At 45.8% G+C, this 27,522-nt stretch overlaps 1 protein-coding gene across 1 annotated transcript in view; it reads right to left on the bottom strand.

Annotated features, from left to right (window-relative positions):
- Positions 1-914: 914 nt before the first annotated feature.
- LOC141171542 (membrane-spanning 4-domains subfamily A member 4A-like) overlaps positions 915-27,522 on the bottom strand; it is a 31,938-nt gene continuing 5,330 nt past the window's right edge. The window contains exons 3-7 of the mRNA XM_073655221.1: positions 15,851-15,967; positions 15,411-15,467; positions 14,079-14,252; positions 2,164-2,283; positions 915-1,284 (exon numbers count right to left, since the gene is read on the bottom strand). Coding sequence (XP_073511322.1) covers positions 1,177-1,284; positions 2,164-2,283; positions 14,079-14,252; positions 15,411-15,467; positions 15,851-15,967 — 576 coding nt within the window. The 3' untranslated portion in view covers positions 915-1,176. The remainder of the gene's footprint in view (positions 1,285-2,163; positions 2,284-14,078; positions 14,253-15,410; positions 15,468-15,850; positions 15,968-27,522) is intronic.

Raw genomic sequence — 27,522 nt, forward strand, 5'->3', positions numbered from 1 at the left:
GGTCAGAATAGGAAAAAAATTGGCTTCGGGGTGAAAGGGGTAAAGGATTTCATCTGTTTCTGTCCTATATACTTAGTTTTTAGTTTCTCACTTTTTCCAGGATCCCCGCTTGCTGTCAGGGGATGATAACATTGCTGTTACCACCCTGAGTGTACAGACCATATACAGCTGAGGGGTGAATACAATGTATCATTTTACTGATCTGATCACACAAGGAGCATTAACTCTCTCCTGTCCTGACAATAAAGTATCGCACAATGTATCAGTCTGGAGTTCAAACTCTGTAGATCCTTAGTAATGGAGTGTTGATCTGAAGACTTACCTGGAGATGGCTCAGAAAATTACACATAACCATTATAATCAATGGAGCTGTTCACATATCTGCATTTTCACGGACCGTATGTTCGTTCAAAACACACAAAGATACAGTATGTCCAATTTTCTCCGGTGTCACGGATGAAGAGTGCCACTATAGATCTATGGGTCGGTGAAAAACACGTACACATCGGTGTGCCATCCATGTGCGGTCTATATTTAGCATTGCAAAGTATAGTAGAAGCTTTGTAATTTATTTATATATCTATCGGTGAAAAACACTGATAGTAAAACGGATACACGGACCGTACACTGATGACATATTCATGCGCAACACTGATGACACCAGCACCATTTTTTCACATACGTGTTTAAAAACGGACGTATGAATGATTCCTTACTCTATTGCTCCTCTTGTTCAAGTTGACCACTTAACAACTTATCTAAGGATCAGGCAACAGCTTTATCTCTCCCCCATGCTTTACACTGCAGTTCAAGTTGGCTGCACATGATGAATAGAAAATTGTTGCTTGGAAAATTAATAATAATCAGAAAACTGCTGCACAAAAGATGATTGAGCTTCACAAAAGGGGCGAGCATGGAGATCTACTATATGCTGTTTATTATTACTTATAAGTTATATTGTGCAAAACATATTACATGTTGGAGATAGTATATACTGTAATTGATGATTCAATAGAATATATACCATACCATTACTTATTAATTAAAAGTTTGGGAAGTGATACAGTGATACAGAAACTAAAAATGTTCTAAAGTCACAGGTTGTCAATAAGGATAGTGCCATTGAATTTGTTCTGTATTCTTTTTGCCTCTGGTCTATCCCCGAGATCAATGACTTCATGCCTGTGTCTTTAAGGCAGATGAGAAGGCCGCTGTGGAGTCAGGAGGGACATCTCTGGTGGTATCAGATACGACTGAGGACGTGGTTTGATAGATGACCACACTCTGAAATAAAGGACATTTTTGCATAACGGAAGTACAGCAATCTTTAATTCTCTTTAACAAGTCAAGAAAGTAATTTCTTAAAAATTATTGATCAGTCTTTGAAAAGTTCTGAAACACTGTAATGTACTCCATAACGTTATCTTGCTTCCTTTTCTCTCAAACTTCGTGCTGAAATTGCTGTTTATCTGCCTAGTTCATGCACTGAGAGTAGATGGTTTGGACTGAAGGATGAGAAAATATCTGTACACCAGTGTGAGATTCTTTTCTGTTCTGTTACAATTAGTGATGAGCGAACGTGCTTGGATAAGGAGTTAACCGAGCATGCTCGAGTCCTAACCGAGTATCTTCGACGTGCTCGTATATCATGTCCGAGTCCCTGTGGCTGTATGTTTTGCAGCTGTTAGACAGCCTCAACACAAAGAGGCAATCCCTGCATGTTTTGAGGCTAACAGCCTCAACTCATGCAGACGCAGGGACTCGAACATGATATATGAGAATGCCGAAGATGCTCGGTTTGGTCTCGAGCATGCTCGGGTTAACCCCTTATCTGAGCACGTTCATTCATCGCTAGTTACAATCCCTCTCACTGAGAGTCTGAGCAAGAAGGAGAGGATCACAGAAGCTCACACAGAAGTACAGATATTTGCTAAACCTTAAGTTCAAAACAGCAGCTCTCAGTGCATGAACAAGGCAGATAAAACAGCCTTTTCATCATGGAGAGCAAAGGAAGAAAGATAAGGTAACAGGGTACATTATAAAGATTCATACCTTTGTAAGGACTGATGAATAATTAAATGGAGTACCAATGTGAATGTCAGACCACGGTCGTGCCATTTTTTTTGCCCAATTCTAAAATAGACTATAGAATTAACAACTTACTATTTCTTGGAAGGACGATCGGCAGACAGTTCTGCAGGCAAACACACTTGTGGATATAGAAATGCAAAACATCAGCACAAAAAGCATTATATTTAATGATAAAAAACCATAATAGGCATCCTAAAAGAGAAAAAAAAATAGTTTGGATTAAATTCTCCTATCATTTTGCGTATACACCCGCAATGCAGATGAATCTGTTATTTTTTATTTTATTTTAGAAGAAAACAGAAGCAAAAAACAAATATCAATACTGTCATAGAAAATATTAAAAATCTCTGAAGTTACTCACCCTCCCCTCCCTCCTTCTCCCCGTCATTTGCAATCTGAGCTGACACTTAGATGTAGGATTATACAATGGACTGAAACAGGTTGGAAGTTTATTAACCAGGTTAATTAATTAATATGCAAGAGCTATACAATTGACAGGTAATTGAGACTTCAGAGAGTTAGACAACCACAGAAACATGTGTTGATGTGGCGCCCAGCTGCGCTTGGCACTACAGATCCTAGATGGGTGCATTAATGGAATCCTCCACAAGAGGCCCCCATAAACATTCACACATCTCCACCTTCCACCTCAGACCAGCAGAGGGAGCCCGTTAGGGATATAAATAGGGAATGTGGAGCTAGGCAGTTAGTTAGTCTGGAGTGCACAGAGAGTGAAAATCTGTGTGTGCGGAGAAGCACGTGGGTTGCTGTGTAGGCAAGCTTGGCCTCCAGCGGTCCTGAAGCCCAGTCTAGACTCAGGAGCTCAAGTAAGTGAGCCCAAGGTGTGCCGACGCCTGTAAGAGCGGTGAAGAGCGGCAAGCTGCCATTAGTGTGAGTAGCCTAGTGAGGGCCCGAGCGTGGCCGAAGGCGAGTGGAAAGTGAGTAGCAGTGGGGGCAGAGGAGCTTACCCAGCTCACCCCGAAACATATACCGGACACCGGGTCCGAGCTTACCGGGATCTCTACAACCCAGTAAGGCATAACCGGAATCTCTGGAGAACTACAGGTCCCAGGTTCACCAGAGAGCTGATACGTAACAGAGCAAGGAGACACATAGGCCCCGTAAACTGGGAGCGTGCACTCCAAGAGAAGGCCCTTCCACAACGTCAGCCGGTGCAGGACAGAGATAAAGTTAGGCCTAGCTTCAGGCAGGTCAGAAACTTACTACGCAGAGGCAAGAAACAGGAAGCCCTACACCCGCTCATTGGGGAGGATCCTGATATGCACCCTTCACCCTACAGTGCTCCGGGATGTGCCTGAACTACCACCAGTAAAAGGTACTGAAGTGACTGCCGTGTCCGTCCCCGTTCTTGCTCTGACTCGGCTGGGTCTCGCCTGTCCTGCATCCCCCTCTCCGTACGCTGCCCTGAGGCCTAGCTCCACCTGTGGGGAGCTATACCATCGAGCTGCCTTATCACCGGCCTCAGTGGACTGCCACAGCGCTGGTGATTCTCACCAGAAACCACAGGAGGTGTCACAAACTTCCATAAAATTAACAAACAATCCCCTTTTAAAAGCTGACCCCAGGGTACTGGCCCGGGAGCCGACCACCGCAACATCCTCAAGGCCAGGCAAAGGCCCGGGTACCGAGTCGTCCCCATCCCCCTGGGCGAGTCATTGACTCATAGACACAGTTTGTTAAGAATCAAAGGGAATATATCACACTCTTTAGAATAGCATTATCCTTCACGGGTGCATATTCCTTTTATCCACACGTATTTGCTGGATGCGGAGGTGCCGAAAGAAAATAAAGAATAGGAAAATTTCTATAAATCCGACTGTGATGACACATATATTTTTAGAGGCAGGGCTAATTGGGGAACAATGTGCATATTTTTTCATATCTGTGACACCTGCCGATAAGCTGTAAATCAACAGTGCCAAGATAACTGACAACAGTTACGCCATGTTTAGTCTCTAAGTAAAGATAAAATGCCAATGGAAAATATGGCGTCAATCGCATAAGTTGGGAATTTCATAAAATCATGAAGGGCTGAGACAAGCATACAACCTAGTCCATGTGAGGTCATCACAGGGGAGTGTGTGGGTGGGACTCAAGGACTGATAAAATATCAAGCCGAATTATGATCTGGGTTCATGCTGAGAGGTACATTTTTCATGTATGCAGGGACCCCGTTAACAAAAAGGCCAATCTAAGCGCTCTCCTTTGGCTGAATTGAATCGTCTCTGCGATCGGTATAGTAAGTTCTCCTGTGGTTAATCCCTTTTATTTTCTGTGACTGTATATGCTGTATGGTTTTGTCCCCTTTGTAAAATCTTTGTATGTTTTTTAGTGATGAGCGAGCATGCTCACTACTGCTCGGTGCTCGCCAGAGCATCTCACTACTCGAGATGAGTATTTCCGGGGTTGCTCGGCAGGAGCTCGTGTCCCTTCCTTGCATGTTTGGCGCTCTTTAGAGCACCAATGAACATGCAGGGATTGCCTGCCACTCACTGTAATGCCGTAGCCATGTTGGTTGTGGCATTACAGTGATTGGCTGGCCGCATAGCGTCATCGGGTCTATATCCATTTAAATTTCTTTCAGTGTGTCAGTGAAGCAATTCACAGCAGTTTGCTGTTCAAACTACTTACCTACAGGCCAGGTATTTAAAACTCTGTTTTTCTCCATCACACGGATCACATATACGTTGTCAGAAAATACTGCCATTTCTGGCCTCCATTAAAAATTTCTTTCAGTGTGTCAGTGAAGCAATTCACACCAGTTTGCTGTTCAAACTACTTATCTACAGGCCAGCTATTTGAAACTCTGTTTTCTCCATCACACCGATCACATATACGTTGTCAGAAAATACTTCCATTTATGGCCTCCATTAAAAATTTCTTTCAGTGTGTCAGTGAAGCAATTCACAGCAGTTTGCTGTTCAAACTACTTACCTACAGGCCAGCTATTTAAAACTCTGTTTTCTCCGTTACACGGATCACATATAAGTTCGCTCCAAACTCAGTCATTTGTACTGAGCGTGGAAGATACTGTCCTCTATTTAAAATGGGCAAGGCACGTGGCAAGGGACGGGGAACTGGACGTGATGCTAATGGTGCATGCAGAGGCCGAGGACAAGGCCGTGGGCAAGCTGAAATTGTGCCACAACAAACACCCACATCTACTCGCCTGACCTTCCTGTCCCAATTTCTAGGGGACCACAGCTCACCACTATTGAACCCAGAGCAGTGTCAAAAGGTTGTTGGTTGGATAGCGGATAATGCTTTTAATCACTTAGCCGCCACCACCACCACCACCTTGTCTTCCACATGGTCAAGTCTCAGTAGCCGTGAGTCTGGACCGCATATTCCTCACCCTGATCCTCCTTCCTCCCACAGTGTCAAGTACCCAGAGACAACTAATCCCACACTTGGACACTCTGAAGAGCAGTTCACTTTTCCATTTATAGATTAGGGCCTCTCGCCCGGTCCACTTGAAGCGGGGCAAGAGGAGATCGCGTGTAGCGATGCCAAAATATTTGAGCAGCCACGGTCACACGAAGGCGACGGTGGGAATGTGTCACAAGAGGTGGAAGATGATGAGACACAATTGCCAGAAAGTCAGGAGGAGGACCAGGGTGTGTAAGTGGAAGACGAGGTGGTGGATGACCCAACCTGGCAGGAGGACATGCAGAGCGAGGACAGCAGCACACAGGGGAAGGGAAGCAGAGCACCCCAACAGGCAGGAAGAAGCAGTGTTGTGGCCGCAGACAGAAGGCAGGCAACCGTTCCCCGTAACACCAACACAAAGGAAGTTGCCAGTACAACTGTTAGGTCTTCCCGAGTCTGGTTGTTTTTTAAAGACACTGCCGATAACCCCAAAAAAGGCCATTTGCACCACCTGCCAGGCCAGTTTCAGCAGGGGTGGCAAAACTACCAGCCTGACCACCACCAGCATGATCAGGAACATGGCAGCAAAGCACCCGAATTTGTGGGCCGAACCCCATGGTCCAGGAAGTGTGTCTGCAGGTGGCACCATTGCTTCTTCCGCTGTTGTGCATGCAAGCCAATCCTGCGTCCATAGTGCATGCGAAGATGCCTCCTGCCCTGCACCTGTCGTTGCACACTCTCAAGTAGCAGCATCAGGAAGCACGTCCATGTCCTTGTCCCAGCGCAGCATTCAGTTTTCTATACCCCAGTCCTGGGAACGCAAGCGCAAATATGCAGCCAACGCCCCACAGGCCACACTACTAAATTTTCACATTTCACGACTGCTTGCGCTCGAAATGTTGCCTTTTAGGCTTGTGGAGACGGAAGCATTCTGCAACCTGATGGCAACGGCCGTCCCTCGGTACTTGGTCCCCAGCCGCCACTATTTCTCACGGTGTGCCGTCCCCGCATTACACAAGCACGTGTCCCAAAACATTAGCCCTGCCCTCAACAACGCAGTTACCGGGAAAGTCCACCTAACCATGGACACGTGGACAAGTGCTTGTGGGCAGGGATGGTACATCTCGCTGACGGCACACTGGGTTAACATAGTGGAAGCCGGGACCCAGTCGGACCTTGGGATGGAACACATCCTCCCGACGCCAAGGATTGCAGGCCATAGGTCAATCAGGGTTGCCCCCACAGTCTACATCTCCTGCACCTCATCATCCTCCTCCTCTTCAGCTTCCATCTCCAAAATGACCACATCAGTCACAAGCTGGAAGCACTGCAACACTGCCTCGGCCAAGCAGCAACAGGCTGTGCTGAAGCTAATATGCTTAGGTGACAAACCGCACAATGCTGAAAAGTTGTGGACAGCTCTGAAAGAGCAGGCAGATCTGTGGCTCACACCGCTGAACCTACAGCCAGGTATGGTCATGTGTGACAATGGCCAGAACCTGGTGGCGGCTCTGAGGCAAGGCGAACTCACACACAAACCATGCCTGGCCCATGTGCTTAACCTCGTGGTTCAGCGGTTTCTCAAATCCTACCCAGAGGTGCCAGATCTGTTTGTTAAAGTACACCGCCTGTGTGCCCATTTTAGAAAGTTAGCTACAGCTTCTGCCGCCCTTGCCGTGTTTCAGCAGTGTTTGCAGCTTCCGGCTCACAGACTGGTGTGTGATGTCCCCACGCATTGGAACGCTACACTGAAGATGTTAGGAAGGATTTGTGAGCAGAAGAGGGCAGTTGTTGAGTACCAGCATCAACAAGGTCGTCGGTATTCAGTTCAGACTCCACACATAAGACCTCAGGAGTGGACATGGATGTCAGACATATGTATCATCCTACAAAACTTCGAGGACTCGACCAAGATGGTGAGTGGCGTTGACGCCATAATTAGCGTCACCATCCCGCATACAGGATGATTACACAAAGCCAAGCCTCATCTCATCCCAACATGGATTGGGTGACAATGAGGAACAGGAGGAGGAGGAGGAGGAAGGACAGGAGCTAGTTTCATGCACTATAGACGGTACTACCTGCACAGCTGTCATACCGTCTGTTCAGCGTGGATGGCCAGAGGACAGAGAGGAGGAGGAGGAGGAGAGCATGGTCAGTCATCCTCTTGGTGAGGACACGGAAGTCTTGCCTGTTAGTAGTCTGGCACGCATGACTGAGTTTATGTTACGCTGCCTTTCCCATGACCCACGCGTTCTCAAAATTTTGGGTGACAGTAATTACTGGTTGGTGACACTTCTAGACCCACGCTACAAGGAGAACTTTCTATCTCTTATTCCTGAGGTGGACAGGTCTACAAAAATGGGGCTGTACCAGAAGGCCCTTGTTGTGGAACTATTAAAAAATTCCCATCTGGAAACGCTGGCAGCAGAGGGCACACTTCGTTGGACAACCAAGGACTACAGGCGAGAGAGACACAACTTCAATCCAGCAGAGGCAGGGGAACACTGTCAAAGTTCTGGGAGAGTTTTCTCAGACCCTCCCATCGCAGAGGCCCTGAGGCGCGGGGTACTCTCACAAGGAGTGCAAAGTTTGGGAAGATGCTGAGGGAGTACCTTGCCGACTTTACCAACGTCCTCCGTGATTCCTCTGTGCCTTATAATTATTGGGTATACAAGCTGGATACGTTGAATGAACTGGCTTTCTATGCCTTGGAGGTCCTGGCCTGTCCTGCCGCCAGCGTTTTATCAGAGCGGGTTTTTAGTGCCGCTGGGGGAATTGTAACTGATAAGCGCATCCGCCTGTCAACTGAAAATGCTGACAGGCTGACTCTTATAAAAATGAATAAGGGCTGGATTGGGCCAGACTTCTCAACACTACCGAATGATAGCAGCGTAACATAAACTCAAATCCAGTGTCTTTTCTTGGGAGGTGTATTCCCATGCACCTTTTCACACCCACACATGGTTATACGCTTCCTGATTTTGGCTATTTGCTCTTGTCCTCCTCCTTCTCCTCATCCTCCACCACCATATCACCAGGGTGACCGTGGTTTGTGATGAAACACTCACATCATTTTTTTATGATGTCTGTAAAAAATTTTTTTTATACAGTATGTTCATGTATATCCCCCAGGGGTAAATGTTTGTAAGCCCATACACTTAGTGCATGGGCATTACAAGTATAGGAGGCCCACTCCTTTCTAATGGGAACATTTTTTTATGAGGCCCTCCTCCACGTCTCTTCCAAGGGGCATTGATGTGCCTCCAAATTTTTGGCAGCCCTTGCATTCACTGCATAGGCCAACACTATATGAGACTCTCTCCTTTCTAATGGGAATTTGCCGTTACTGCTGTGGCCCTGCTCTATGTCTCTTTAAATTGTTAGTGGGGTTTTTCCTAAAATTGGTCAGCTGTTGGACTCACTGCATACCCTATAACTGTATAGCAGACCCTCTCCTTTCTAATGGGAACATGTCGTACCTTGTTACTGTGGCCCTGCTCTATGTGTTTTTAAATTCTTAGTGGGGTTTTTCCTAAAATTGTTCAGCCGTTGGACTCACTGCATACCCTATAACTGTATAGCAGACTTTCTGCTTTCTAATGGGAATTTGTCGATACTGTGGCCCTGCTCTATGTGTCTTTAAATTCTTAGTGGGGTTTTTCCTTGCAGTCACAGCATGGGTATTACCACTATAGGAGACCCGCTCCTTTATAATGGGAACATTTTTTTTTTACTGAGACCCTCCTCTATGTCTCTTCTAAGGGGTATTGGGTTGCGTCCAAATTTTTGGCAGCCCTTGCAGTCACTGGATATGCAATAACAGTATAGGAGACCCACTTGTTAATAATGGGAACAACAAAGCATAGCCGGCTGATGGCTCTCTAACAATAGTGAGGGTCGACTGCTGGCCTTTTACGAATAGTAAGGGCCGTCTGATGTCCCTATAAAAATAGGCTTTATGACTTTCAGAGTCCCTCCATCATAAATAAAACAGGATGTGTCTGATGATGTGTCACACACCACATTGCCAGATAAGGTTGTAAAATGTTAAAATGACATTTCCCGGTGAATGCATTTGTCTTAAAAAATAATGAAAAAAACCCAAAACAATTGGATCGTTCTTTAGTATAAAAAACAGCGTCACCAATTTAAACTCAATGTAATCACATTGTTCAGCTCCTGCACCTCCTCCTCCATCTTCGAAGTGACCACATCAGTCACAAGCTGACAGCACTGCAGCACTGCCTTGGCCAAGTGGCAACAGGCTGTGCTGAAGATAACATGCTTAATGCTTAATTGACAAACCGTCCAGCGCTGCAGAGTTGTTTAAAGCTGTAACACTGCAGCCTGATCTGTGGCTCTCACCGCTGAACATACAGCCAGGCATGGTCGTGTGTGACAATGGGCGGAACCAGGTGATTGGGAAATGACAGCCGGAGTAGATACGGTTTCCCTCTTTGCTAGTCCTTTCACCGAGCTAAATACAACTCTCAGCAAAAAAAGCTGTGGACTGGCTCCGTACCGTCCCTGGCCACATTCACCTGTCCACGTGTTTGTGGTTAGGCGGTCCTTCCCAGTAAGTGCACTGGGGAGGGCACGGGTAATGTTGTGGGGCCCGTGCTTGTGGAAGGCGGAGACGATATAGTGAAATAGTGAGAAATAGTGGCGGATGTGGACCAAGTATGGACACCCGGCCGCTGGCCTGAGGTTATGAAAAGCTTCCGCCTCCACGAGCCTAAAAGGCCACATTTCAAGTGCAAGCAGCTGTCAAAAATTTGGCAGTATAGTATTGCAGCCTGTGGGTTGGTGAGTGGCTGGCGGCATACTTGCGCTTGCATTCCAAGGAATGGAGTAGGGACAACTGAACGCTGCACTGGGACAAGGACGTGGACGGTGATTGTTGCAAGTCTGCAACGACAGGTGCATGGCGGGAGGCATCTTTGCATGCGCCAAGGGTCACTTATGATGGGCACACTTTTAGGCAGTGACCTGGGAGTCAGAGATGCTTCCAGAGGTCTTCCCCATGCTGTTCGCATGTATTTTCAGCACTTTATGCATGTGTCTGATGAAGTGTCACACACCACATGGCCAGATAAGGTTGTAAAATGTTAAAATGACATTTCCTGGTGAATGCATTTGTCTTGGTTGAAAGCAATGCAAAAGTGCAAAAACGCATCAAAAACGCTACGTGTTAACATAGCCCAAGGTGTGGAGGAGTATTTTTGTTTTTGGTTATTTATTTTGCCTTATATACAAGTCATTACCCTGGAAAGGATGTTCCTTAACATATTTCCCAGGAAAATCCATTTTGGTTTCGTTTTTGTATGCTTTATTGTGAGTCCGTAAAAGTGGCGTAATACTCTGACCACGTTGCTGACAGCAGTGATCTGGATGTCAGAAATGCTTCCAGGGGTCTTCCCCATGCTGTTCCCATGTCATTTGAGCACTGTTCCCATCGATTTGGGCAATTTTTAGGCCCTCTGCAGACCACCGGGGGGAGCTGCCTGAAAAATGCTCGAGTTTCCCATAGACTTACATTGAGCTCGTTTCTCGGGTCGAGCACCCGAGTATTCCAATGTGCCCGACCTGAGCAACGAGTACCCGAGCATTTTAGTGCTCGCTCATCACTAATGTTTTTTCATAAGCACTGCCTCCCTTTGGATTAAATATAAAATTTAATAGTTCTGTTTCATTTGTTCTGTAATCGTGCCTGTCCCCAAAGCCATATGCTACCTGTAAGCCGTGATATATTTAAACATGGATTGGTGGTGGCAGTTAATAATCGTTCTGGGGTTATCGTGGAATTAGCAGGGATTGTACTGCGAAATATACTCATATTCCATGAGTTGGAATCTGGGGGTGTATAGGCCACACACTCATTATTAGTTTTCCGAGAACTAATCAGTGAGAATAACCTGCGGCCCCCTCCGTTGATCGTCGGCCAATCGTGTAATTTTCTGGACGATAGGGGGCAGCAGAGAGCTGTTTGCTTCAAAGATCACAGCGGGTGGTCTCTGTGATAATTGGGATCTAAATCCCTGACAAATAATCCCAACAAGACACAGATACTGCTAACAACTATGGAGGAGCAGAGATCCATGGGTTCTTTGCTTCACTCATTTTTTTCCAGCAGACTGCCAATCACTTCCAGCCTGCTGGAGGCTAGTGCCACGTAGGGGGTGTTGGGTGGTGCGATGACATCACTGCATTGCACCACCTACATCAGCCCACTCTTACGCAAACTACAAGAGGAGGCAGAGGCTGCGGTGGATGAGAAACCAAGATTAGGTGATTATAAAAGTTTTTTTTATTTTATTATATTATTGAGTCTAAAAGTTGGGAGATGGAGAATCATACAGTATGTGGGTGAGGTCATCATACTGTGCGGGGCTGAAGCAACACCATGCTGTGTGTGGGTCTATGGGAACTAGTATACTGTATGGAGAGCTGTGGTGACCATATAGTGTGGAGGGTTGTTGTGACTATAATACTGTATGGGGATTGTGATGGCCATCATACTGTATGGGGAGCTGTGGTGACCATTAAACTGTGTTTGGGAATCATGCTGTGTGTGTGTGGAGGAATGTGGGAACACCATACTATGTTTGAGACACTTTGGGGTCATCAAACTGTATTGGGGCATTTCAGGGGCATCATTCTCTATGTTGGAGGGCATATCATAGTGGGTGAGAACACTAAGGGGCTTCAGTAGGGGCAAAATAACTCTAAGTGAGGCAATACACATCCCTCTCACTGTCTTTAAAAGTTGAAATGTATGCACTAATGGACCTCAATGATTTCTATGTACTCCCCTTCTCAGGGACATTATTCTAATAAAGAGGAACTGGGGGTCATTAATATAAGGAGGCACAATAGGGAAACAATATCAAAATAGGGGGAAGCACAAAAGGCATTAATTCTTCTTATTATTTTTATTAGAAAGTCATATTGTACTTCATGATAGTTGTAAAATTAGTTCTACATGACTTGCGTTTATTTGTGAAAAAAACTGAAATTTGGCAAAAATTTTGAACATTTTGAAATTCAAACTTTTAATTTTTATGCCCTTAAATCAGAGATTCGTGTCACAAAAAATAGTTAATAAATAACATTTCCTACATGTCTACTGTACATCAGCGAGATTTTTGAAACATCATTTTTTTGTTAGAAAGTTCTAAGGGTTAAAAGTTGACCAGCGATTTTTTTCCAACAAAATTTACAAAACCATTTATTTATTGACCACATCACATTTGAAGTGACTTTGAGGGGTCTATATGACAGAAAATACTCAAAAGTGATACCATTCTAAAAACTGAGCATGGTCTCGCAAGTTTGCTAGCTCTGGTGACCCGGATGTCGTCATGACAACATCGGGTCACCATAGCAAAGATCGGGCTCCCTCGATGATGTCTTGAGGGGCCGATTGAAGGACAGATGAGGCGTTCTCCCTCTGCCTGCTCTCTAAATGCTGCAATCGATATTGTTATAATGTGTATGAGGGCCCGGACAGATGATTGTCGGAGGAATTAAGGATCCAGCATGTCCGATTCAGGACTGCCAATACTTTTGTTCTCTCTGAAGTAAGCCCAGAGATGTCTAGCAGCAGCCGTATTTCATAGAGAACACATGACTGGAGCAATCAACAAATTGAGTTTTTGGAAGAGAAGTGTGAGAATTCAAATGTGTCTTGGCTGTTAACTCTAGAGATGATTTGTGGCTGAAGAAATTATTATGGCGGTCTGGGCCAGATGGAAAACAAGGGAAAAGTGAATGACTCCATAAGACAGAATATCAGCTGTATGTATCTGTAACTGTATTGTAACTTCTTAATCTGTTCTGCAGAATTGGTATCTATCACTATATGGTCATCGTAGGGCGGTAATATCAGTCTTGGTCTTTGTATTGTGATTTTATTTTTAGTAATAAATTGTCATCTGCTGGGGTTTCCCTTTATCCACTATGATTAGGTTGTGCTAGAGTAGTGGTAGACATAGTAACCTGGTTAAGGGTCTGCTCAGATGTGTTTCTCCCCCACCAAGCTGATAACCTTAGCTACACATCTGCATTGTAGGTAAAAAAAAAATCTAACACATCCTCACAGTCATCAATTGGAAACTCAGAAACTGCTGTCCATTTTACAGAGGAGTTTATGAAGTGGTTTGGTGCCACTAAACTGAATACCCTGCATGTGCAGAACTAGGGAGGCATCGCACAATATTTTTACTAGCACAGACATTGGTGCAGAGGGGTGGGCTGGATTATGGTCAGTGATAGTAAGAATCATGCGCATGCACGATGCCTCCCTAGGTCTGCGCATACTGTCACCTACTATCCCCAACATCGGCGCAGATGGGTGGGCGAGATGGGAGTGGGGAGCAGTGCATATTAATTTTGGATTTACATACGCTTGACTAGCCAGCGCGCGGCTGTGAATTCTCCAGTGCTTACAGCAAGAAAACCGGAGAAGCTACAGCAATAAAGGCTGCAGATTCTGAAAGGACGGCCCAAGCCCGATTTCATGATACTATTAGTATCCTACTAAAAAATCACATGACAGATTCCCTTTAACAGAATAACATAAATATGATTCTTACCAAACTATAAAAGGCTCCTAAACATTGGTTATCACTTTTGTAGTATGCACAATATGTCCAGTGCAGGACCGGTGGGGATATATGTGGTAACAGGATAAGTTCAATTATAGTAATTATAATTCCACAAGCTGCAGCTAGAGAAGTGATAATGTGCATGACCAAGCTTGACGTCACCTAAAACACAAAATATCATTGATTGGGCTGTGTTTTTAAAAGGTTATTCCATACCAGGCAAATTAGAACTTGTTGTTCTTTGAGGTGTGATCCATCTATTGTCTATGGGACTGCTGGAAAAAGCGGAGCGCTGTACTCGGCTCTGGAAATCCTAAAGAAAATGAATAGCAATTCTGAAGCCCCTCATATACATGAGACTAATGTTGATATTTCGGCCGATAGTCTAATGTGTATAGGAGCCTGGTACAATTGATAGTCGGGGGGAGTTAAAGATCCAGTGTGTCTGATTTTGGACTGCCAAACCTTTTGTTCTCCCTGAGAAGATGTGACGTCAGACATGTCTGACAGTGGCTCTCTTAGAGAGAATAAAAGAGCATTTGGCAGAACGAACTCTTCTGTGTATGGGAAAGATAGCTGCCGACTGAACCATTGCTTGGCCATTGGAGGTGTACAGGGGAATAAATGGCCATTTCAAACCCCAGCAGTCAGTCCAGTTGGGAATAACCCTTTAAGGGAATTATGGATGGGAATAAAAGTGAGTTAAGTGAAAAAGATTGTTCGATCAACACAACCCATATTCCTATGTCACTTTAAAGGGTTATTCTCCTCTTCAAAAATGGGTACTATCGGATTGTGCTTGTAAATATAAGCAATTTTGCAATTTACTGTATTTTTAAATTTTCCACCGTTCTTGAGAAATTAAATGATTTGTCATCTTTTGGGGATTTATTTTTACCTAATTGCATATGGTATATTTGGGGCTAAAATAATGTTTACAATTGGGTTTCATTAAAAGTATTGCACCATTTGGCTTTTACAGGCTTTTTGTTTTCCCGTATATTCAACTTTGATGTTGTCCGTGGTGATAAATCAGTAGAGAGAAGCTCAGAAAAAGACTTAAAATAATTGCAAACTCTATCAGACCATCATAGTGGGCTCAGTAACGGACTCTGAGTTAACTAATTGTAGCCATTTCAACATGGAGGCTATAGGAGACAACCAGTGTAAAATATTTAATGAAAAATTAACTGAAAAAATTTTTTTTAGACCCAAATACATATACTTAAGTCCAAAAAAACAAAAAAAATTATTTTTCCCCAAACGTTGACGACTCTTTTTAATACTTTCCTTTTGGTTACTGTTAATAGTCTTTCTTACCTTTCCAACTGTTGGTTTTACAGAAGCAGCCACTGACAGTGATCCGGAAATAATAAACTAGAAAAAATATGATAGAAATGTAAGTTTAATTTTACAGTAGAGATCAAGAAGATTAGTTTATAAATGGAATTATGGAATTAGGGTCATGTGAATGGAAATTTTAAAAAGTTATGACTCTTGGGAAAAAAGGCGAGGGGGGACAAAACGCAGAAATGGAAAATTGCTTGGTTAGGAAGGAGTTAATACCAAACTACCAGAGCTTCATTGGAGAGGGAGAGAAAAGCAACCAGAACTAATGCTGAGACCGGAGCTGTGTCTCAGACCACCGCGGACCCCCTGCACACACAGGATTTATTCTGTAGTCACTGATCACAACTCTTGTGTCTATGCTAAAAAAAGCAGCAAGAACCAAAGGAAATAAATAAGTGTAAATATCTTACCAATATTCCAGACCATATGGGGACACCACTATAGAATAAAGCTCCAAAGTAAGTACTGGCTATTATCATCATAATGTCAAAGGAGATAAGGACGATTCCTGAAAAAATCTGTGTTGTCTGCAAAATAAGTTAAAGACATTTCACACAGTAGTAATATAACTGCAGGAGACAATCAAGTTCCACTAAAGAAAAATTATTATATACCTAAAACAAAGGTTGGAAAAAGCGACAGTCAGATAAAAGGGAAAATGACTATAGGATCAGACTACGTAAGAATTGTTTGTTGTCTGCTACCATGGAGACCTATAAATCTGCTTAGAAGCTGTAGTCAAAAAATGGTAGAATATTTGTAATGAAGGTTTTATATAAATTTGCTTGTTTTCATTTAAGATGTGTAGGAGGAAAAATAAATAAAATTAACATGTCGAATTCCTAGATGCTGCTTGTGAAGTTATAAGGGGAAACTGTAAACAATAATACACCGTATATTCCGGCGTATAAGACGACCTGGTGTATAAGACGACCCCCCTACTTTCCTGTTAAAATATAGAGTTTAGGATATATTCACCGTATAAGACTACCCCTTTTCCAACGCATACCAAACACCGGTAAAAATTAAAAAAAAACAGATTTCAATTTAACATGGTCCTTTTTTAATTTAAATTCTTATGACATGCAGGTATATAGCAGGAAAACTGTCACTCATAAACATATTAAAATAGGGGGGACCCCACGTCATTTTTTGGGGGGGTCCCCCATTCTAATAGCTAGTAAAGGCTAGGTATTCAGCTGGGGGCTGATATTAGTAGCCTGGGAAGCTCCGTGGGTATTACCCCCTTCCCAGACTTCAAACATCTGCCCCAGCCGTCTGCTTAACCTCCGCTAGAGACTATAATGATGGTGGATCCCACGCCAATTTTCTTTTTAAAAAATCCTTTATTTTAACACTAAATGACAATTGAGGGGTTAATAAAGATGCAGTCCCTAAATTATTATTAATTTTGTAATTAATTTTTCCCAAAAATGTTGACGTGGGCTTCGCCATATTTTTGTGTCCAGCCAGGTACAGCAGGCAGGAACGGGCTGCCCCCAACCACCAGCTGCCTATTTGTACCTGGCCGGACACAACAATATAGGGAAGCCCTTTTTTTTTTAATTATTTCATGAAATAATTAAAAAAAAAAGACGTGGGGCTTCGCCCTATTTTTGTGTCCAGCCAGGTACAACTAGGCAGCTGGGGGCTGGAATCTGCAGCGCAGGGAGACCCAAGCTTTCTGGGCCCCCCCCGCTGCAAATTGCAGTCCGCAGCCACCCCGGAAAATGGCGCGTTCATAGAAGCGCCATCTTCTGGCGCTGTACCCAACTCATCCAGGGCCCTGGTGCGGTGGCTCACTGGGTAATAAAGGGGTTAGGGCCAGCTTGGCATTATCAGCTGGCCCTAAGCCCGAAATTCATGGGGTCACGCCAATATTAGACATGACCACCATGAATTTCTAGTAAAGTAATTAAAAAAAACACAACACCCAGAATAAAGTCCTTTAATTGAAATAAAGACACAATTTTTTAATGTTCTAAATTAAACCATACTTACCGTCACGCCCATTCCAGCTGAAGCCAACGATCTCCTGCAATAAAAGTAAAATAATAAAGCAACCTCATCCTTACCTTTCCATGGTTCCCAGGACCGGTCCAGCTCTGCTACATTCACATGACAGGCTGCACCGCAGCAGAACGCTGCCGTTCAGCTTGCCATGCGGCAGACACTGAGAAGCGTAGGCATGCTTGTGCTCCTCAGTGTCTGACTGTGACGGCATCCAGATGAGCCGAGATCATGTCCAATGAACTCGGCTCACCTCATGCACGTCACTGACAGCGTGGGAAAATTCTCCTGCTCCCCGCATGCGCAGTAGAAGTTTCCCACGCTGTCAGTGACGGACGTCCAGGAGGTGAGCTGAGTTCATTGTCGGCTCATCTGGATGCCGTCACAGCCAGACACTGCAGAGCGCAAGCATGCCTGCGCTTCTCAGTGTCTGCGGGATGACAGGCTGCATGGCGGCGTTCTGCTGCGGTCCAGCCTGTCATCTCGATGTAGCAGAGCTGAAGCTGTCGTGGGAACCATGGAAAGGTAAGGATGATGTTGGTTTATTATTTTTCTTTTATTGCAGGAGATCGTTGGCTTCAGCTGGAATGGGCGTGATGGTAAGTATGGTTTAATTTAGAACAATAAAGAATTGTGTCTTTATTTCAATTAAAGGACTTTATTCTGGGTGTTTGTGTTTTTTTTAACTTTTACTATGGGGTTAGTAATGGGGGTGTCTTATAGACGCCTCTCCATTACTAACCTGGGCTTGATGTCAGCTGGTATTATAAGCTGACATCAACCCCAACCCTATTACCCCCTGCCACCGCACCAGGGCAGCGTGGAAGAGCGAGGCTAAGTGCCAGAATTGGCGCATCCTATGGATGCGCCATTTCTGGGGCGGCTGACGGCTGGTGTTTCTAGCCTGGGAGGGGGCCAATATTCATGGCTCCCTTCCTGGGCTATTAATATCAGCCCCCAGCTGTCTGCCTAGCCTTTGCTAGCTATTAAATTAGGGGGGACCCCACGTCATTTTTTTTGGGGGGTCCCCCATTTTAATAGCTAGTAAAGGCTAGGTATTCAGCTGGGGGCTGATATTAGTAGCCTGGGAAGCTCCGTGGGTATTACCCCCTTCCCAGGCTTCAAACATCTGCCCCAGCTGTCTGATTAACCTCCGCTAGAGCCTAAAATTAAGGGGAACCGCACGCCAATTATCTTTTAAATAAATCCTTTATTTTAACACTAGATGACAAGTATAGTAACCAACACTATCACTGTACTTCATATATATGTGACTGACATGTTTCTATCTATCTAATCTATGTGTGAAGCTCTATTCTGTCTGTTATAAATTGTCGGGTACCGCTGCTGAATTGCCGGCCGGCTTTTTTAAAGAGACGGTGCATGAAAACACTATTATTTGTTTTAATAAATCCTTTACACTAAATGACAAGTACAGTAAGCAATACTGTCACTGTACTTCATATATATGTGACCGACATGTTTCTATCTATCTAATCTATGTGTGAAGCTCTATTCTTTCTATTCTAAATTGTCGGGTGCCGGCTTATGCCGCTGCTGAATTGCCGGCTTTTCATATATTGTCACAGAAGCGATGCGAACTTCCCTGCTCCGGACACAGCGCAGCGCTTCTGTGACAAGTGAAAGCTGTCGGCACAGAAGCCCTGCGCTGTGTCCGGAGCTGGGAATACGCAGCGATGTGTCAGTTTCAGCACAGAAGCGCTGACTGTCTGGACCTACCGCCGCCGTATTTTAACTCCCTCCACCTTATATTAACTCCGACATGGCAGGGATACGGCCACGGCAGCTTATTAACACCCCCAGAGTATCCCCGCATGTCAATTTCTGAAAGTTCAAAAGCATTACCGGCGTATAAGACGACCCCAGACTAGACAGAAGATTTTTCAGTCTTCAAAAGTCGTCTTATACGCCGGAATATACGGTAAGTTAATAAAGTTATCACAAAAGTCTTTCTGCTCATTCTGAGTCACTGAGCAGATGGGCTTTCTTGGTTGTGATGTAGGAGCTGTGCTGTACCCTCCTCCTTGATTTATAGTTACAGTTTTACATTAAATGAGTCTTAAGAGACAGGAAAAGCTTCTGAGCATTAACAGCCAGCAGGTATGGAATAGAAAGGTGAGGGCTGCTGCTGTGTAAGAAATATTACAGTATATGTTGGAAAGTTTCAATATTTTCACATATATTTCTCAATTTTGTAAAACAAATTTAATGATAGGTGGGCTTGCTGAACAAAGAATAAGTGAACAAGTAGAGTTATTAAATAGGAGTTAAAAGCAGGAGTTAAAAACCTGTAAATCCTCAACTTTTCTCTACTTTTTATTATTCTTTACTGTTTTCGGTCTATTGGCTAAGGATTAGCAAGATTGGAGGTTTCGTTCAGTGCACAGTCTGCCATTTGTACACACAACTGTAGCAGGAATTTCAGCATGAATACTGTAGAGATAGAGATGCAGGTATGTTGATCGCCTGGAAGCTTGTACTACAGATCTCGAGGAACAAAGTTCAACTCTGAGGACAATTGACAATTTTGAGACAGGCATTCTGCTCACTGAGCAAGCAATTATTAAGAGGTGGACATGGAGGCAAGAAAAATGAGTCAGGAGATGGGGGCAAACAGTTCCTCATATGTGTTACGCACCTGTCTCAGATACATGCTTTGCTTCCCTCACCATGGTCCGCTAAATTGTGTGGCACTCCCATATGAGAATCAGCCCGGGCCTAAATAAGACTCACAGGTTGTGGCATTACAGTGATTGGCTGGCCGCACAGCATCATCAGGTCTATATCAGACCTGGCGCCGCCATGCTCGTCACAGTCACTCCAGAATCAGGCAGAGTAGGGAGAGGTGCTGCTGAGCTAGGGAGAGATTTGCTAGTTTCTAGTTAGTGTAGGTATACCAGACTATATTAGAGACACATATCCATCTCAACAAACAGTCCTTCTGAGGACTAATCCATCTGCAGAGATATCAAGCAGGTAGTGTATATAGGCAGGCAGTGTATATAGCCGACTGCATTGCATATAGCACAAGAGGCTCCATTCCAATTCTGCCTTCTGCTGCTGTTAGATATTTCTATACAAAGGCCCAGGTCTCAGGGGCCAGGAATAATTTTTTTTGGATCTTAATCCTCATTATTTGCTTAAAAAGCTTATTTGCTTATGCAAGCCTATTGCTATGAGTCTCTGGATATTTAAACCCCCTCTACCCAGTAGGAGGTGCCTGAGCAACACTAACATTCAGTGTTCTCCTTGACTCTGAAGTTGCCAGGTCCAGTGCTGTGTCTTCTTGTCTGTTTCCGCCATCTCTGGGGGCTGCATACCCAGACCTGTTATCTGTGTCTTTTTGTCCGGGCTCGCTCTTGTATCTCATTGCAGTAGCAGTTCCTGTCTGAACTGTATCCTAGCCTGTTACCTGTTTTTCTCTATGTCCGTACCTTCCCTTTTCCTGCAGTATCTGAACCTGCACCTAACTCCAACTCGTTGTCTCTGTACTTCTGTTTGTGAGTTTTGTGTCCACTCGCTACTTCATAGTAAGTACCTTGTGTGTATCTGGTTCTGCCTGTCCCTTTTTCCTCCCTCCTTATCCACCTCCTGTGTTCTAGCCATCTTCCTGCATTTTCCAGTCTGTTCCATGTGAACAGAGCCCTGTCCTCTCTGCCTGCAACTTCAGCCCTGTTCTGCTCTGCCTTGTCCACCGCACCTGTGTTTTCGCTCCGCTCCATCTTGACCACCGCTCCGGCGGTTTCTCTCTGCTCTGACTTACCCACCGCTCCGGCGGTTCTGCTCTGCTCTGCCTTGCCCACCGCACCTGTGGTTTCGCTCCGCTCTGTCATGCCCACCGCTCCGGTTGTTTCTCTCTGCTCTGACTTGCCCACCGCTCCGGCGGTTTCTCTCTGCTCTGACTTGTCCACCGCTCCGGCGGTTCCGCTCTGCTCTGCCTTGTCCACTGCGCCTGCGGTTTCGCTCTGCTCTGTCTTGCCCACCGCTTCGGCGGTTTCTCTCTGCTCTGACTTGCCCACTGCTCCGGCGGTTTCCCTCTGCTCTGACTTACCCACCACTCCAGCGGTTTCTCTCTGCTATGCTTGTCTACCGCATCTGCGGCTCTGTACCTGTCTCCCAGTCTGTACTGGACCCTATCCAGCCTGCGCTCCAACCTGCTAGTACCTCCCTGTCTGCACTCCAGCCGTGCTTGCCAGAATCTCCCTGTCTGCACTCCAGCCGTGCTTGCCAGTATCTTCATGTCTGCACTAAAGGCCATGCTTGCCAGTGCCCACCTGTCTGCATACCAGCCGTGCTTGCCAGTGCCCACCTGTCTGCATACCAGCCGTGCTTGTCAGTGCCCACCTGTCTGCATACCAGCCGTATTTGCCAGTACCCACCTGTCTGCATACCAGCCGTACTTGCCAATACCCACCTGCCTGTATGCTAGTCTAACCTGCCTGTTCCTGCATTCCCCGGTGTGGGTCAACAACTGTGACCGGGGTCTGACCTGGAGTCGCACCTGGTCCCTCTGCTTGGTTCCTCCTTGGTCCACGGAGTCGACTAAGCCACCGTGCGACCTTGGGTTGATACTTTGTTACGCCCCTCCAGGCACTCCTCGGTTCATGGTACAGTGGGATCACTAATCATGCTCACACCAGTCAGTCCGGGCGTGAACGTAACAGCCACCACCACCACCACCACCCTGTCTTCCACACGGTCAAGTCTCAGTAGCCGTGAGTCTGGATCGCATTTTCCTCACCCTGAACCTCCTTCCTCCCACCATGCCGAGTGCTCAGAGACAACTGATCCCACACTTGGACACTCCGAAGAGCTGTTCACTTTTCCATTTATAGATTCGGGCCTCTCGCCTGGTCCACTTGAAGCAGGGCAAGAGAAGATCGCATGTAGCGATGACCAAATATTTGAGCAGCCACGGTCACACGAAGGCTAACGGTTGGAAAGTGTCACAAGAGGTGGACGATGAGGAGACACAATTGCCAGAAAGTCAGGAGGAGGACAAGGGTGCAGTAGTGGAAGACGAGGTGGTGGATGATAGAGTAACTGACCCAGCCTGGCAGGAGGACATGCAGAGAAAGGACAGCAGCACACAGGGGGAGGGAGGCAGAGCACCCCAACAGGCAGGAAGAAGCAGTGTGGTGGCCGCAGCCAGAAGACAGGCAACCATTCCCCGTAACACCAACACGAAGGAAGTTGCCAGTACAACTGTTAGGTCTTCCCGAGTCTGGTTGTTTTTTAAAAACTCTGCCGATAACCCCAAAAAGGCCATTTGCACCACCTGCCAGGCCAGCATCAGCAGGGGTGGCAAAACTACCAGCCTGACCACCACCAGCATGATCAGGAACATGGCAGCAAAGCACCCGACTTTGTGGACCGAACCTCAGGGTCCATGAACAGTGTCTGTGGGTGGCACCATTGCTTCTTCCGCTGTTGTGCATGCAAGCCAATCCCCTGTCCATGGTGCATTCGAAGATGCATCCTGCCCTGCACCTGTCATTGCATACTCTCAAGTAGCAGCATCAGGAAGCACGTCCACGTCCTTGTCCTAGCGCAGCGTTCAGTTGTCCATACCCCAGTCCTTGGAACTCAAGTGCAAATATGCAGCCAACGCACAGGCCACACTACTAAATTCCCACATTTTGAGACTGCTTGCGCTCGAAATGTTACCTTTTAGGCTCGTGGAGACGGAAGCATTCTGCAACCTGATGGCGGCCGTCCCTCGGTACTCGGTCCCCAGCCGCCACTATTTCTCCCGGTATGCCGTCCCCACATTACACAAGCACGTGTCCCAAAACATTAGCCGTGCCCTCAATAACGCAGTTACCGGGAAAGTCCACCTAACCACGGACACGTGGACAAGTGCTTGTGGGCAGGGATGGTACATCTCGCTGACGGCACACTAGGTTAACATAGTGGAAGCCAGGACCCAGTCGGACCTTGGGATGGAACACGTCCTCCCGACGCCAAGGACTGCGGGCCCTAGGTCAATCAGGGTTGCCCCCACAGTCTACAGCTCCTGCACCTCATCCTCCTCAGCCTCCTCCTCCTCTAAGCCTCCATCTTCGAAATGACCACAGTCACAAGCTGGAAGCACTGCAGCACTGCCTTGGCCAAGCGGCAACAGGCTGTGCTGAAGCTAATATGCTTAGGTGACAAACCGCACAATGCTGAAGACTTGTGGGCAGCTCTGAAAGAGCAGGCAGATCTGTGGCTCACACCGCTGAACCTACAGCCAGGCAAGGTCGTGTGTGACAATTGCTGGAACCTGGTGGCGGCTCTGAGGCGAGTTCACACACGTACCATGCCTGGCATATGTGCTTAACCTCTTAGTTCAGTGGTTTGTCAAATCTACCCAGAGCTGCCAGATCTGCTTGTTAAAGTACGCCGCCTGTGTGCCCATTTTAGAAAGTCAAATACAGCTTCCGCTGCCCTTGCCGTGTTTCAGCAGCGTTTGCAGCTTCCGGCTCACAGACTGGTGTTTGATGTCCCCATGTGTTGGAACTCTACACTGCAGATGTTGGGAAGAATTTGTGAGCCGAAGACGGCAGTTGTTGAGTACCAGCATCAACAAGGCAGTCGGTATTCAGTTCAGACTCCACACATAAGACCTCAGGAGTGGACATGGATGTCAGACATATGTACCATCTTCCAAAACTTTGAGGACTCCACCAAGATGGTCAGCGGCGATGACGCCATAATTAGCATCACCATCCCGCTTCTCTGTCTTCTGAAATGCTCTCTGCTCACAATCAAAGAGGATGCATTGCAGGGGGAGCACGATGAAATGGAGCAAGGAACCATACAGGGTGATTACACAGCCCAGGATCATCTCATCCCAACGTGGATTGGGTGACAATGAGGAAGAGGAGGAAGAACAGGAGATAGTACCGTCTATAGCGCATGAAACTATGTGCACAACTGTCATACCATCTGTTCAGCGTGGATGGCCTGAGGACAGAGAAGAGGAGGAGGAGGAGGAGAGCATGGTCACTTGTCCTCTTGGTGAGGAAACGGAAGTCTTGCCTGTTAGCAGTCTGGCATGCATGGCTGACTTTATGTTACACTGCCTTTCCCATGACCCTCGCGTTCTCAAAATTTTGGGTGACAGTAATTACTGGTTGGTGACACTTTTAGACCCACGCTACAAGGAGAACTTTATATCTCTTATTCCTGAGGCGGACAGGTCTACAAAAATGGGGCTGTACCAGAAGGCCCTTGTTGCGGAACTATTAAAAAAATTCCCATCTGAAAACGCTGGCGGCAGAGGTCACAGTTCGTTGGACAACCAAGGACTACAGACGAGAGAGACACAACTCCAATCTACCAGAGGTAGGGGAACACTGTCAAACTTCTGCGGGAATTTTCTCAGCCCCTCCCATCGCACAGGCCCTGAGGCGCGGGGTACTCTCACAAGGAGTGCAAAGTTTGGGACGATGTTGAGGGAGTACCTTACCGATCGTACCAACGTCCTCCGTGATTCCTCTGTGCCTTATAATTATTGGGTATCCAAGCTGGATACGTGGAATGAACTGGCTCTCTATGCCTTGGAGGTCCTGGCCTGCCCAGCCGCTAGCGTTTTATCAGAGCGGGTTTATAGTGCCGCTGGTGGAATTATAACTGATAAGCACATCCGCCTGTCAACTGAAATTGCTGACAGGCTCACTCTTATAAAAATGAACAACAGCTGGATTGGGCCAGACTTCTCAACACTACCGAATGATAGCAGCGTAAAATAAACTCAAATCCAGTGTCTTTTTTTGGGAGGTGTATCCCCATGCACGTTTTCACACCCACACATGGGTATACGCTTCCTGATTTTGGTTATTTGCTCTTCTCCTCCTGCTTCTCCTCATCTCCATCCTCCACCACCATATCACAAGGGTTACCGTGGTCCGTGATGCAACACCTACATAATTTTTTTAAAGGGTGTTTATGATGCCCATAAAAAATTTTTTTATACAGTATGTTCATGTATATTCTCCAGGGGTAAATGTTTGTCAGCCCATACACTTAGTGCATGCATGGGCATTACAAGTATAGGAGACCCGCTCCTTTCTAATGGGAACATTTTTTTATGAGGCCCTCCTCCACGTTTCTTCCAAGGGGCATTGGAGTGCCTCCCAATTTTTGGCAGCCCTAGCATTCACTGCATAGGCCAACACTATGGGAGACCCACTTCCTAATAATGGGAACATTGTTTATAGGAGGCTCTCCGACCTCTTTGTCTCTTCCAAGGGTAATTGGAGTGCCTCCAAATTTTTGGCAGGTTATGCATTCACTGCATAGGCAAACACTATGGGAGATCCACTTCCTAATAATGGGAACATTGTTTTTAGGAAGCTCTCTGACCTCTACGTCTCTTGCAAGGGGCATTGGAGTTCCTCCAAATGTTTGGCAGCCGTTGCTTCACTGCATAGGCAAACAGTATGGGAGACCCTCTCCTTTCTAATGGGAATTTGTCATTACTGTGGCCCTGCTCTATGTGTCTTTAAATTGTTAGTGCGGTTTTTCCTAAATTTTGTCAGCCGTTGGACTCACTGCATACCCTATAACTGTATAGCACACCTGCTCCTTTGTAATGGAAACATGTCATTACTGTGGTCCTACTCTATGTGTCTTTAAATTGTTATTTTTCCCAAATTTTGGCAGCCCTTGCAGTCACAGCATGGGCATTACCACTATAGGAAACCCGCTATTTTATAATGAGAACATTTTTTTTACTGAGACCCTCCTCTATGTCTCTTCAAAGGAGTATTGGGTTGCATTCGAATTTTTGGCAGCCCTTGCAGTCACTGCATAAGCAATAACAGTATAGGAGACCCACTCGTTTATAATGGGAACAAAAAAGCATAGCCGGCTGATGGCTCTCTAACAATAGCGAGGGCCGACTGCTGGCCCTTTAAGAATAGTAAGGGCCGCCTGATGGCCCTATATAAATAGGCTTTGTGACTTTCAGAGTCCTTCAATCATAAATGAAACAGGATGTGTCTGATGATGTGTCACACACCACATTGCCAGATAAGGTTCTAAAATGTTAAAATGACATTTCCTGGTGAATGCATTGGTCTTAAAAAATAACATAAAAAACAAACAAACAGTAGGATCTTTCTTTAGTATAAAAAACAGAGTCGCCAATGTAACCTCAATGTAATCACATTGTTCAGCTCCTGCACCTCCTCCTCCATCTCCGAAATGACCACATCAGTCACAAGCTGAAAGCACTCCAGCACTGCCTTGGCCAAGCAGCAACAGGCTGTGCTGAAGATAATATGCTTAATGCTTAGATGACAAACCGCCCAGCGCTACAGAGTTGTTGAAAGCTGTAACACAGCAGCCTGATCTGTGGCTCTCACCGCTGAACATATAGCCAGGCATGGTCATGTGTGACAATGGGTGGAACCTGGTGACGGAGAAATGACAGCTGGAGTAGATACGGTTTCCCTCTATGCCAGTCCTTTCACCGAGCTAAAGAATATGGCTGTGGTAAAATACAACTCCCACTGAGAAGCTGTTTCAAGCTGAAAAACATTGGGCCCACCAGAGGATTTGATTCTGAGGGCTAAGCTTTCTACCCCACTCAAGAGCACCATAGCTATTGCAAAGTTTGCGCTATCTTGAACTCTCCTGATGTAGAAGCCAGGGCACACCAGAGGATTCTCTGGTGGGACCGTCCAACCCTGCCGAGAAGCAGTCCTGGCTAAGAAAAGTGTGTGGGAAGGTTCCCGGACACTCAATGGCTCCTTTTTTACTGAGGTGGAAACTCATGCAAACACGGGGAGAACATACAAAATCCTTGCAGATGTTGTCCTTGCTGGGATTTGAACCCAGAATCCCAGCGCTACAAGGCTTCAGTGCTAACCACTAAGCCAATGTGCTGCCGTTCACCCTGTGATATCTAACAGGCTGGAGAAACTTGCACTTACTGCCACTCTATCTTCAGCTCCTTTGTGAGAAACTAATGTATTTGGGCAGCCACTCAGTCTACCAAATAGAATTCCTGAGAAAGAAATTGGGATTGGCTTCGCTACTGGTACTGGGGGCAATGCTGATA

Source organism: Phyllobates terribilis, unplaced genomic scaffold (genome assembly GCF_046119375.1).
Source record: "Phyllobates terribilis strain yellow unplaced genomic scaffold, ASM4611937v1 Scaffold_12__6_contigs__length_324123572, whole genome shotgun sequence".
NCBI classification, from domain to species: domain Eukaryota; kingdom Metazoa; phylum Chordata; class Amphibia; order Anura; family Dendrobatidae; genus Phyllobates; species Phyllobates terribilis.